Source organism: Thermobia domestica, chromosome 3 (genome assembly GCF_964235325.1).
Source record: "Thermobia domestica chromosome 3, izTheDome1.hap1.1, whole genome shotgun sequence".
NCBI classification, from domain to species: domain Eukaryota; kingdom Metazoa; phylum Arthropoda; class Insecta; order Zygentoma; family Lepismatidae; genus Thermobia; species Thermobia domestica.
In genome coordinates this window covers 116,546,362-116,558,491 of record NC_137456.1, presented here as the reverse complement: position 1 = coordinate 116,558,491, position 12,130 = coordinate 116,546,362, and the positions used below count along the sequence as shown (strand labels likewise).

Genomic DNA, 12,130 nt, shown 5'->3' with positions numbered 1-12,130 from the left:
AATGGTATCATATCAAGAGGGTATACAGAATTTCGAAACGTGTGAAACTTGCTTTTCTTTCAGATTTTTGCACTACATTGACCACCTATATCTGTATCATACAAAACTAGTATGTTACCTCACCTCCGAAACTTCTTGTTTACAGTGAGCAGTCTGTTACAAATTGTCTTTCTTAGTTTGCATTTTAAAAATTATAATTAGATGTATCTCAGTATTTTTCAGATCTTGAACCAACTGTCATAATTTTGTGCTTGAGGCAGGAGTACCTCTGGAACGCGGCAGCAATTCTCCTGATGAAACAATGGGTTCGTCCGGAGTAGATGTTTACTCAGATCTCGGGTGGTCAAAATTGACCGATACTCTATATGTAAATTTACAGAAAGTTTATCGCATGTTTAATATATATGATTGTAAACAGGCTCTTGTTTATTTACATTTCATCGTCACAGGCCCTATTTCTTGTATCGTTATTAGAAACCCTAATGAAACGGAACAGAGATTCACATCTGCCCGGTCTGATAAAGTAAGCACAATGATACGAAGAGTCGTTATCACAGAATAGATTGTTGTTGTTTATTGTAGTATGTCGTCCGTTTTTAACACCGAGGCTATATCAGAAGTGAACCTACAGTTAAAGATGGAACCCAAATGTGTTCAATGTTGGCGTACGACCCTTTGGCGTGGGAGACCTGGGTTCGATTCCCGGCGGGAGCTCATGTGGTTCGGATTCCACGTTAATCAGTAGGTCCACGTCTCATATGGCCTCGCTGCTGAACGGGACGTTAAACTCAAAATCAACTCAACTCAAATGTGTTCAAATTTCAGTGCTTTCACCTGAAATCGAACCCGGAATCTCGTGTACCAAAGGTGCCCATGCTAGCCACTAGACCGGCTTAAAAGGTTCTCAGGATAAAAATTCAAGAAAAGATAAAAGTAGTGATATAAAATAACTGCTAATAGAAGTTGATAAAAATAATTATGGCGTGATACACTAACCTCACACATAATAATTTAGGAACTAATAGATCATTTTGAATTATGTTTTCTTTGTCGTAAAGAGAATATTCTGATGGGGGTAAAAGTTTATAGTCAGTTTTTTCTTTCTTTCTTTTCTTGTTTTTTCTTTTTTTCTTTTTTTTCTTTTTTTTTTTTTAATTACAAAGGAAAAATCAGAAAGAAGGTTAAAATGTAAGCAACATAAATACATGCATCTTGTTCCAAGTCAATATGTACAGTATAAGTACTGACTTCATTGATATTTGTAGAACTTTTTAGTCTGAATTCTTAAAAAAATAATAAAATAACATAAAAATCTTCTGGAAGAGGGTAAAACTATAAGGAATGTGAATGAAAAATTATTTACATACTGCTACCAACTTGAAAAGACAGCAATGTGTGAAAAATTCTCCAACGAATTATTTCGCCATGTGAAATTTAATATGCATTTTCTGTTGTTAAAAATGAAACAGTTAATGAGGGATTGGTATATTTTATTTATTTATTACTTTTTTTTATTTATTTTATTTTCTTGTGTGAAGAAATGACTTTTTGCCATTGCTATGCTTGAAACTTGTTTTAGTGTTCATATACGCTACTGTGCGATTAGATTTCCCTTATCTTCTTTAGAAGAAATGATTTTGTTTAGATACAGAGTTAAATTACTTTGATTGATAGAGTCGGAGTTGAAATGTCCGTTTTCAACATTAAGGCCATATGGGACGAGAACTAATGCTTAAACTAAGATCCAAAGCCCTGCTGTGATTCATTTCAATCGTAGTACTTCAATGGAAGATGCTATTCTCTCCATTCCACAAAATGGTGTAAAGCTCCTTATTAAGACTTTTGGTCAGCTGTAAATACGCGTATGCACTGATACGTGTAGATTTGATTAGATCTAGCTCCGAAATTCTCTTTGGCATTACAACAAAAAGAACTATAATTACCTAGAAAGTATTGTAGTTCAGTAATGTGAGGTTAACATATTAGCTTCTGTCGCAATTGTGTTGGCTTTCTACGTTGAGATTGCAGATATAAATCACTTTTGCTGACAACTACGAAACTAACTGTTTCTCAGGAAAATCGAATATAAGTCTTTGTTATAACCTGAATCCTGTTACCATAATGTGTTGAATCACTTCTTTATTTTAAATACGATGTCCCAAATTGATATATCAAATTGAATCTTTTAAGTTAATGTGCACAAGATTAAGTAAGATGAGTATGTTTGTTAGTATTATTATTATTATTATTCAAATACTAGTGAATGTATCTTTTTCACCATTCTGATAACAGTATGAGCTAGAAAATACAGTATGTGGTTTGTCTTCGTCTCTCTTTCAGTTCTGTTGTTCATGAAGAACAAATGAAGGATAAATCGGGGAGGAGATGTCCGAAATGTATGAAGTTTATGCAAAGTCCATCAAGACTTCAGGAACACATGCGCATACATACTGGAGAGAAACCATTTACTTGTGACATCTGCCAAAGAAAATTTAGTCATAAAATGAGTCTTGTGCGTCATAGATTAATAATTCACAAATATAGATCGCAAAATCTGTAATATTCCTGTAATCCCAGTGTACTAGACATATGTAACGTAAAAAAGAAGAAAGAAAAAAAAAAAACACTTGTCATTGCCGCTGGGAATTGAGTTGAAGTACTGCAAAACTAGTCGGAAGAAACATCCTGCCGTTCAGAGAAAACATAATCAGTTCTATTTGTACCACATAATACAAATCTATATTTAATTTTCATGTAATAATACTACAGACTGCAATATTTAAATTTTACCAGATCTTTAAATTAAGCTATTTGAAAAATAATTATTTTAGAAGAAATCTAGAATATTGTATCGCTAAATAGATGTATAATTTCATTATAATATTATTTTTTATTCATTTTCGTGTTTCATTACCTGTCTTTATATGTAATGGTACGATAAAGAACAACTCGAATTGCTAAAGTGAAACTTCATGCCACAACACTTAATATATTCTGCAATTTCATTCATGTAGTTTGAATTGAAATTTCCTAGTTAAACATACTGAGTCGCATAAATTTCATTTGTCAAGCAAAATTAAAGTTGATATGTTAAAACTTCTCGTAGTCACCGCTGTTAAATTGTGCATTTTTAAATTACTTGCAAAGAATATTTTTATGCTGAGATATTCAGTAACATTGTCTCTTACACATCATGTTTCAAAAAGAATGGCCCAACTTGAAAATGTGAAATCTGTGCAACCTATACTGCCAATAAATACTACTAGTATTAGTTGAACGCCTTTGACCTAGAGTTCCGAATGATTGTCGGAAGGTTCCACCACTATAGGTCGACAAACTAGTAAACTACCTCCAACTAGGCAGGCACGAGCGGTAGTAGGCGTGGCTTGTCCTTTCAGTCTTTTCTTTCAATTTTGCTAACATAATCTGAATATAGTTATTATCCTAAGAGATTTTGTTGGACGTTTAATAAAAATTTGAAGCGGGCAACCCGGGTTCGATTCCCAGCAGGAGTTCGTGTGGTTATATATGTGTTTAGAAAGAAACCAAACTTTCAGAAATACGACCAACGAAACTATGCTTGGCTTTCTGTTTGCCAGTGCCACGGAGTACGGTTCTTCCCAGTCACTTTACCATTAGCTGCATCACCTTGGTTGTATCGTTGTAAGACGGAGTGAAGTTGTGTTTCACACTTGTAGCAATTTTATGGTATTACGTGAACGAGAACTGGAAAAAGCAACGTGTGTACATCAGATTTTATTTCAGTTTGATTAAGACATTTCACAAACTTCGAAAATGTTGCAAGGAAGTGTACGGGAAAAAATGTGAGTCGAACACACTATTGTGAGTAGTGTCAGGATATCAAAGCAGGAAGAACATCCATCGAGGATGAGGCAGAGATTGTACGTCAATCAACATGATGTGATTATATGATATCCACGTTCAGAAAGTGCGCAATGCTCCACGAAAAAAAAAATCGTTTCACCGTCTGCAAAATAGTTAAGGAAGTAGAAATCAGTAACTAGTCCTGTCTTGTGATATTGATTAAAAACATAACATACATTGTGATGCTGCATACTTTGTTCCGTGGTTCCTAACAAGTGAGAAAAAAAAAAAACTTATGGAACTTACGAAAATCCTTTAAATTGTGCAAAATACTTCCCACGTAGTCAAAACATGAACAGAGAGTATTAATTTAAAATGATGAGAAGTTTGAGGTAGGTTGTGAGGGAGAAGAGCCCAGAAGCTCGGTAAAATGGAACATGGATGCTTCACCATGACAGTGCTTCTTGCCGTTTGATGCTCTACATTAGGAAGTTTGTGGCAAAGAAGAATACAACTTTTGTACCCAATCACCCTATTCATCTGATTTAACACCTGCATATTTCTTTTTATTTCCCAAGTTCAAATATATCCTGAAAGGTCGTTGTTTTCAGTCCAGATATAACAAAATAATAATAATAAATAATGAGACTTCCAAACTATTCCAGAGAGTGCATTCCAGCAGTGCAAAAGCCGCTGGGAACGATGTATTAATAGCCGAGGGAAGTATTTTGAAGGAGAGAAATCTGAATAGTTTCCACAAATGGTCAATACCATTATATGTAAAAACTCTGGTCTCTTTCTGGGCACATATATATCGGGTGTTCTAAAAACGGACAAATTCCGTACTACATGAGGTGCAATGAACTGAACAGACGGTCGGTCATGTTGTAAAATGAGCGACCTTTCTGTTTTCCAAAGAAGGCAAATTGTTGGCACTTGGTTATGTGATGCGAACATGACGAAAATGGCAAGAATATTGGGTGTATCACGTGAGGCAATGTCCAAGATGATATGACCTTTAAAAGAAAAACAGCAAAACAACTTCGGCGAAAAGGAACAGTAAAAAAAAAAAAAAAAAAAAAAAAAAAAAAAAAAAAAAAGTGACAGATTCCATCGAACAGTAAAGCTGATGTCACTCAGAACTGTCATGCGATTGCGGTGCAAGTGGCAGAGGGACTTACGAAGTACGACCCACAATCTATATCGATAATCACAGCTTGCCGTGAGTACATGGACATACGGGGTTGGGTTGCATGAATGAATGACGCCATGTTTCAGGATAATGATGTGCGCATTCATATAGCTTGAGATGTTGTGGCGTAGTTTGAGGACCATCGGAGTAAAATTGAACACCTCGCGTGGCCTGCCAGTTCCCGGACTTAACAAAATTTGAATATTTGTGGTCTGTTGTTTAAACACGAATCGGGCGCAGATTTCCGCCTCCATTCTCTGTCACAAAACTGATGCGGTGCATGCAGAATGGGTCACATGGTGAATTATTCCATTTTCTACAATTCACGATCTCAAAGACTGTTCCACGTCGCATCAGAGATATTCTGAGGACAAAAGTTGGTCCTACGACAAATTAATCTGGTAAGTTACACTTTTTTCAGGTGGTTCTATTAAATTAATACGAATTGTGTACATAAGCTTTAAGATAAACTCAGAAAAAACCTGAAATAGCATTCTTTCCGTATATTGTGATTATATCTCGTTAAGTTAGTACTTGTACATTAATATTGATACAAATCTAATGATAATTAAGAGGTGAAATTTGCTTCAAAAAAATGGCAAAAATTCAAGTTGCTGTTTTAATAGAATCACGATTGATTGCTGTTAATTTTTGAGGTTGGTTGCAAAAGCTAATTTTTCAGCTAAGTAGTTCCCGAGACTAAAGAATCAAAATAACTGGTAATTAAATTTACCTCTCTTCGTAATACGGAAAATTTTATTATATGCTACTGAAGAGTATCCCAATCGCAGCTAAATATTTTCTTCAATTGCTAGTTATTATACTATCTTCGAATTTTTTTGACAACGTAAAGGATTTTATTTATTTATTTATTTATTTATTTATTAGGAGGATAAACTGAATCCTCCAGCATCACTTGCGAAATGTATGACGGACAATTAGATTTACTATCTTTCCGTTATGTTCTTAATAACCAGATGCGTAAATCTGTCTTCAACATTGGGGGTGGGGGGTAAGACCTTTTCTTTTTCTTTTTTAAGCGATGTTCAAAATATTTATGAAGTTGAAAAACAATGCTGTGGAGTGTCAGGAAAGCAGAGTTACCTTCAACATTGGGAGGGGGCAGATTTGAGGCTTATTCTGGACGACACCAATTTCATCTCACTTTCCTTTATGGCAATCGGACACAAAAATTCACATTTCTCCTCAAAAAACACATTTCAAATCGGATTGGGGAAGTGTCCTCCCCAGTTTCAAGATTGGAGGAAACATGTTCCCCTCGTCCCCACCCTCGGGATTTGCGCCAGTGTTAATAACTGCTTTCAAATTAAAGCATATGTATCAGTTCTTTCTTTACTGCAGACTAAATCAAAGTGACATAGATTTTCTAGGTGGTACGTCTTCTCCTCCATTCCAGTTAAGTTACTAGTGAATTATTTACAGTGTATGTTAATAACTTTTCTCAATGTAAATTATTTTGAGTTTGAGGACAATTTTTTCCAGGAAAACGCCGAAGATTTCTTTGTCAAAATCTTACTGGTAAAAAAACAAATAAATAATTAGGAATTATGTTCTAGAATTATCACATTTTTGTTACTCGCACTCGTTTAAGGATACTACGAATTTTTTTCAGCAGAGAGAAAAGAAATATGAAGGACGTAATAAGAAAAAGACATTTCGTATTCTGTTATAGATAAAAAGTCCTAAACTCAATATTTTAACAACTTAAGCTACTGTCTCCTAAGAGTCAAAGTTTTGTAAGTTAGAGTAAAGGTAAATGTTAAAAAACAGTTTTTAAGTGTAACATCCCTCAGTCATACTGTTTAGGCTAAAGCAAACGTATGATTAATGAAAGTCAATTATTGTGATTTTTTTCCCCCTAACACTGGGAATCGAAGTCTGGTAAATGTTAGGGAATAATATAAAAACGGGAAAACTTGCCTTTATTGTAACGTACAAAACTTCGACTTTAATTTGCCAATAGTTTCTAAGTTTTTGCCAAAATAAGATATTTTTTGTACTTCCAACTTATAGTTTTCACAGTTACAAGACTATTTGTTTTGCGTCATTGCTTGAATATATAACTATTCATCAGCTTTATACCTTTGTAACACGTGATACGTACACGAGAATGTAAAACTGCGTGGTATTCTATTTCAGCCGTGTTGTAACTTCACTTTCTGCGTCATTTAGAAGAATAGCAGATGGGACGAAGACATATAAGTGTTCTTGGTGCTCCAAAAGTTTCTTTGGCTCAGGAGATCTTAAAAAGCACATACGTACTCACACGGGAGAGAGGCCTTTTGTATGCAATGTGTGTAAAAGAGCCTTTACACAGAAGGTATCTTTGCAGAGGCATCAGAAAGTTCATTCATCGCTCAAACCATTTTATTGTGGAATTTGTAGCAGAAGCTTTGCCCTTGAAGAAGATCTGAAACAACATGAAGTTATTCATACACTAGTAAAACGCATTTGCTAATTTTTTTCTTTCATAATATTGTGAGCAGTTTCCAGAAAAAAATGTGCAAGTGTAAGTTCTTTAGTTTTATTTAACAACAATGGTTAATTAGGTAACGAGCCTTTAATGTTAATATTTATAACCAATTATGAAACTAAACTGACGCATGAATACAGATATTGACGTGGACTAATGTTAGTATATGTCTCTTATTTAGTAATTGCTAAAGTTTTCAGTGGAATATTCCATCTTCCTCAGTGGCACTTTCTTAAAGCATGCACACAAAACTCATCACATCACACGCATCTATCCTTATGGTATAGAAGTATCACTATATGATGACAACAAAAAACAGATTAAGGGAACGAAATTAACAACATGAGAATATATACACACACCTTCTCTTTCTAACCTTTCTCCCAATTAACTAGGGTCGGCTCTTCTTATCGCTGTCCATCTGTTTCTATCTTGTGTCATATCACTGTGACACCACACTGTACGATATCGTTCTTCACACATTCTCTCTATTTCTTCTTTGGCCGGCCTCGCGTTCTTTCCCATTTAGTTCTATAGCATCCACGTAGTCCGAAGGTCTGCTTATATGCCCAAACCATCTCAGTCTGCTTTCTTGTAGCTTTTCTACTGCTGGTCTCAACTTTACTGTTCCCCATATCACTTCTTTCTTAATTGTGTTCTTCTACGTCACTCCAGACGTCCACCGTTGCATCTTCATCTCCACAACATTCAATTTCTGTTCCTGTCTCCTTCGTTGTTCAACATTCCGCTCTGTGTAATATGACAGGTCTCACTACTGTTTTTATAGTTTTCCTTTAAGGCATATTGGTACCCTGTGGTCACACAGTACTGCTGCCCTCTCTCTCCGTTTTGTCCACCTGCTACTAATTCTGCTGTTTACGTAATCTTTAATTCCTACATTTTCCTACAGTATTGATTCCAGGTACTTGAATTTCCTCGTCATTAACATGTCTTCTTCGACGTCAAATCGTATTCCTGTGTTGTTGAAAACATTTTTCCTGAAATGACAGTGTAAATATTCTGTCTTGGTTTTACTAATTCTAAACTCTCAGCTCTCCGGTGCTCTTTTCCAGGTATTTAATTTCTCTTGCAGTGCTGCATTGGTCTCACTCACCAGCACGATGTCGTTCATAAATAGTGTATTCCAAGATGGTAACTTGTGGATATTCTTTGTAAGCTTATCCATCACCACTGAAAAAAGGTATGGGCCTACTTGAACTGATAAAGTCCTACTTGATATCCTGATAAAGTCCTACTTGAACTATGAACTCTTCTGTTATTCCACACACTTTTCACTCCTGTCCTACATCCATCATACATATCTTGAATTATACATATGTATATGTTCGGGACACACTTTTTCTTCAATGCCACCAAATAAGATTTAATCTCATTCTATCATACATTTTCTCTAAGTCGATGAAAATCATATGAAGTTCCTTCTGGTATTCTCTGTACTTTTCTGTTATCCTCAGTGCAAATATTGCGTCCGTTGTCGACCATTCGGACATGAAACCATACTATTCTCTGTTATTTCGGTCTCTTCCTTCACTCTCTCCCAGAGTTCCATTGCGTGGCTAATAAGTTCTGTTCCTCTGTAGTTGCCATGTTCTTGTACATCACCTTTGTTTTTAAAAACCGGCACAAAGTTGCTGTTTCTCCATTCTTTTGTCGTCTTGTTTCCAATACCCTATTAAAAAGTTGAGTAAACCACTGCACTCCTTCCTTACCTCTTGCTTCTCCTTGCTTCAATAGAAATATTATCCGATCCGGGGGTTCACCACTTTTCGTCTTTTTCATGACATTTTCTACCTCCACCATGATCACAGACTGAATCAGTCCCTGACTTTCGCAAGTTTCCTTCGGGTTTTCTTCATTGAGAAGTTTCTGGAAATACGCCTTCCACCTCTTCGTGCTCTTCTCTTCTCTTGTCAGAACCTCGTTATTTTCATCCTTAATGCAGCGAATATGCAAAATATATTTCTTTGCCTCCCTCTTACCTTAAATTGCTTGCAAATTCATCTTTTCTCTCTTTTTTGTTTCCAGGTTGTTGAACAAGTCATTATAAGCTTGGCCTTTTGCTACACTAACTTCTTCATTGACGTTCTTAACTTCTTTGTAATCCTTTAGATCATCTTGATTCCCTGTATTTTTTTTAAATCGTCTTTTATCTCCTTCACAGCTGCTTGAACTTCTTTATTCTACCACCACATTTTCTTATCAATAAGGCCTCTTCCTTTTGTTTCTTCCACAACTTTTCTTGCTATTTCCATGAGTGCTACTGATTCTCTGATCTACTCTTCTTCCACGTAAATCTCTTCTTTCTTTAGTAGCAATACTTGCGATGTGGTAATTTCCTTCCGAATCTTTTCAGCTCTTATCTTATCTAGTTTGCACCATTTCATTCGGACAGGAACATTCTGTTTGTTGCTCTGTCCATCACGACTCTGAAACTTACTACAAGAATAACTAAAACTTTTCTGACTAGAGTATATACACTTACTTTTTAAAACTAAAATACAAGTGTTACAGTTTCGACAACTTAACGTTATGTTCATCAGACACTAACTGAAAACTTGAGTTTGTCTGATGAAAACATTAAGTTGTCGAAACCATAACATTGTATTTTAGTTTTAATAAATAAGTGTATATACTCTGGTCAGAAACATTGTGTCGTTTTCTTCCTACTTTTTCCTTGGTGCAGTGGTAGTGCTCCGTTAAACTCTCAGCTGGTGTTATTTTGCAGTCCTTTGCATGTCATAAGTTTTGTCTCCTCCGTAAGGTAAAGTCGATCTGAGACCTTGAGCTGCCACTCTTGTATGTAATAAGGTAATCTTTCTCCTTGTACATATTCAGGATAGGAAGATCGTATGCTTCCACCACTTGTAGTATTCTCGCCTGACTTATTTCTGTCTTCTAGTCCATATGTTCTTTTACATATTGATCTTGATCTTCTACATGCCCATTTAGATCTCTTGCTAGGACAGGCTTTTCATGTAACGAATACTTCTGCAGAGTATTTTCTAGCTCCATCTAAAATTCTTGCTTTGTACCCTCATCACACTCAACTTGTGGGGCATAGGCGCTGATTATATTCAAGATTTCCCTTTGTTCTAACATAAGCTTGACTATAATAATTCTGTCGCATACTCTCTTCACGTCTACTAGTTTTTCCTTCATATTCTTGTCCAAGACAATTCCAGCGCCATTTTTTCTGTTGTTATTCTCCGTGTATATAAACTTGTATACATTTCCTATTTCCATTGATCTTGAGCCCTTCCATTTAGTCCCCTGGATGCATGCTGTGTTTACTCTTCTTGCCAACATCTCCGATAACTCGTAGTTCCTACCTGTCCAGCTCCTAACGTTCCAAGTTCCTATTTTAATCTTCTGCTGTTTTTGGACTTACTTCTTTAGACCCTTCCGTCCATTGTTAAGGAGTATCTCTTGCTCACTTCTCACGACTGAAGGTGATCGGTTCGCGTCGCTTCTGAGTATGCCCTAGCCTTTTTTGTGACTCATACTCCGTTCTCTGTTCATTTTTTTTTCACAACCTGCTACACACCTGACGTTAACCCAACCTGGAGGAGCAGGATTTTCAGTCAGGATTCTCTTCCCTAATTTGAAAGTACTGTTACTACTACTAACATTTATATGTTAAAATTTCATAAATAGTACAGACAAATTTAATGAAAACACCTCAAAAGAATGCATCTTACCAGATTGATATGGCGTTAGACCTTTGGTCCTCAGAACAACCCTAATGGGACTTGAAACGGGGTCATAGAAATCATGAATGGTAGCGAGTGGAATAATTCACCATAAGAACCATTCCGCGTGTAGTGCATTACTGAGTTCCGTGAGAAAGGATGGAAGCGCAAATTGTCACCAGATTCATGTCTCCAAAACGAACCACAGATTAAGTTGAGGTCTGGGGTAGGGTAGATGTTTCAGGAATCACGCCGCAACATCCCCAGCTGTGTGGATGGGCGTGTTATAATCCTAGAACATGGCGTCACTGCCCGAGAACTACATCTGGACCACGATTCCCTAAAACGATGACGTAATCACGGCCAGTGAACCACGGACCGGTGAACGTCAGGACAGGACCCTGTGAAAACCAGGATATTGCGTCCCAAGCTTCACAGAACCGCGATTTGACGGAGACACTGGGAATCATATGCTTTACGCTTCCACCATACATACGAGGCCCGTGGTTTGAAATAAATGGAAACGATGATTCTTCGACCATGTTGCATGTTCGGGGCACCGTTGGCTTCATGCAAAAGCGTTATGGTTTCTTGTCAGCAGTTAATCCCACACAACCCGACCCCTACGTCCATGTCGTGTAACTCGCAGCCTACTGGTTGTCGACAGAGGCTGTTCGAGGTATGCTTGAATTCTCCGTCACTTGCACCTCAGTTGAACGTGATTTTGAGTGGCAATCTGCTTTCGTGCTCGGCAGGACCTGTCACTGAGAATTTTCTTCCGACCACTTTTCCTCTTCACCGATGTGGTTTTGGCGCGAGTCTTGTAGGCCGTCATCACTTTTAACAGTGTCCCTAACGAACACTCCTTCACGCTCGCACTATATAACCGAACGCCAATAATGAGATCTT

General features: G+C 36.7%; 1 protein-coding gene across 25 annotated transcripts in view; it reads left to right on the top strand.

The window, feature by feature from the left end:
- The window catches only part of LOC145680677 (uncharacterized), a 246,213-nt gene that overhangs the window by 57,003 nt on the left and 177,080 nt on the right, over positions 1-12,130 (top strand). Inside the window, exon 4 of one of the 25 annotated variants that reach the window (XM_081751544.1) lies at positions 7,178-7,511. The exons of 23 other annotated variants lie outside the window; for them this stretch is intronic. In XM_081751544.1, the coding sequence (XP_081607670.1) occupies positions 7,178-7,496 (319 nt within the window). In that variant the 3' untranslated portion in view covers positions 7,497-7,511. Of the gene's footprint in view, positions 1-2,340; positions 2,966-7,177; positions 7,512-12,130 lie in introns of those variants that run through there. One more of the 25 variants, XM_081751560.1, reaches the window with a different exon arrangement.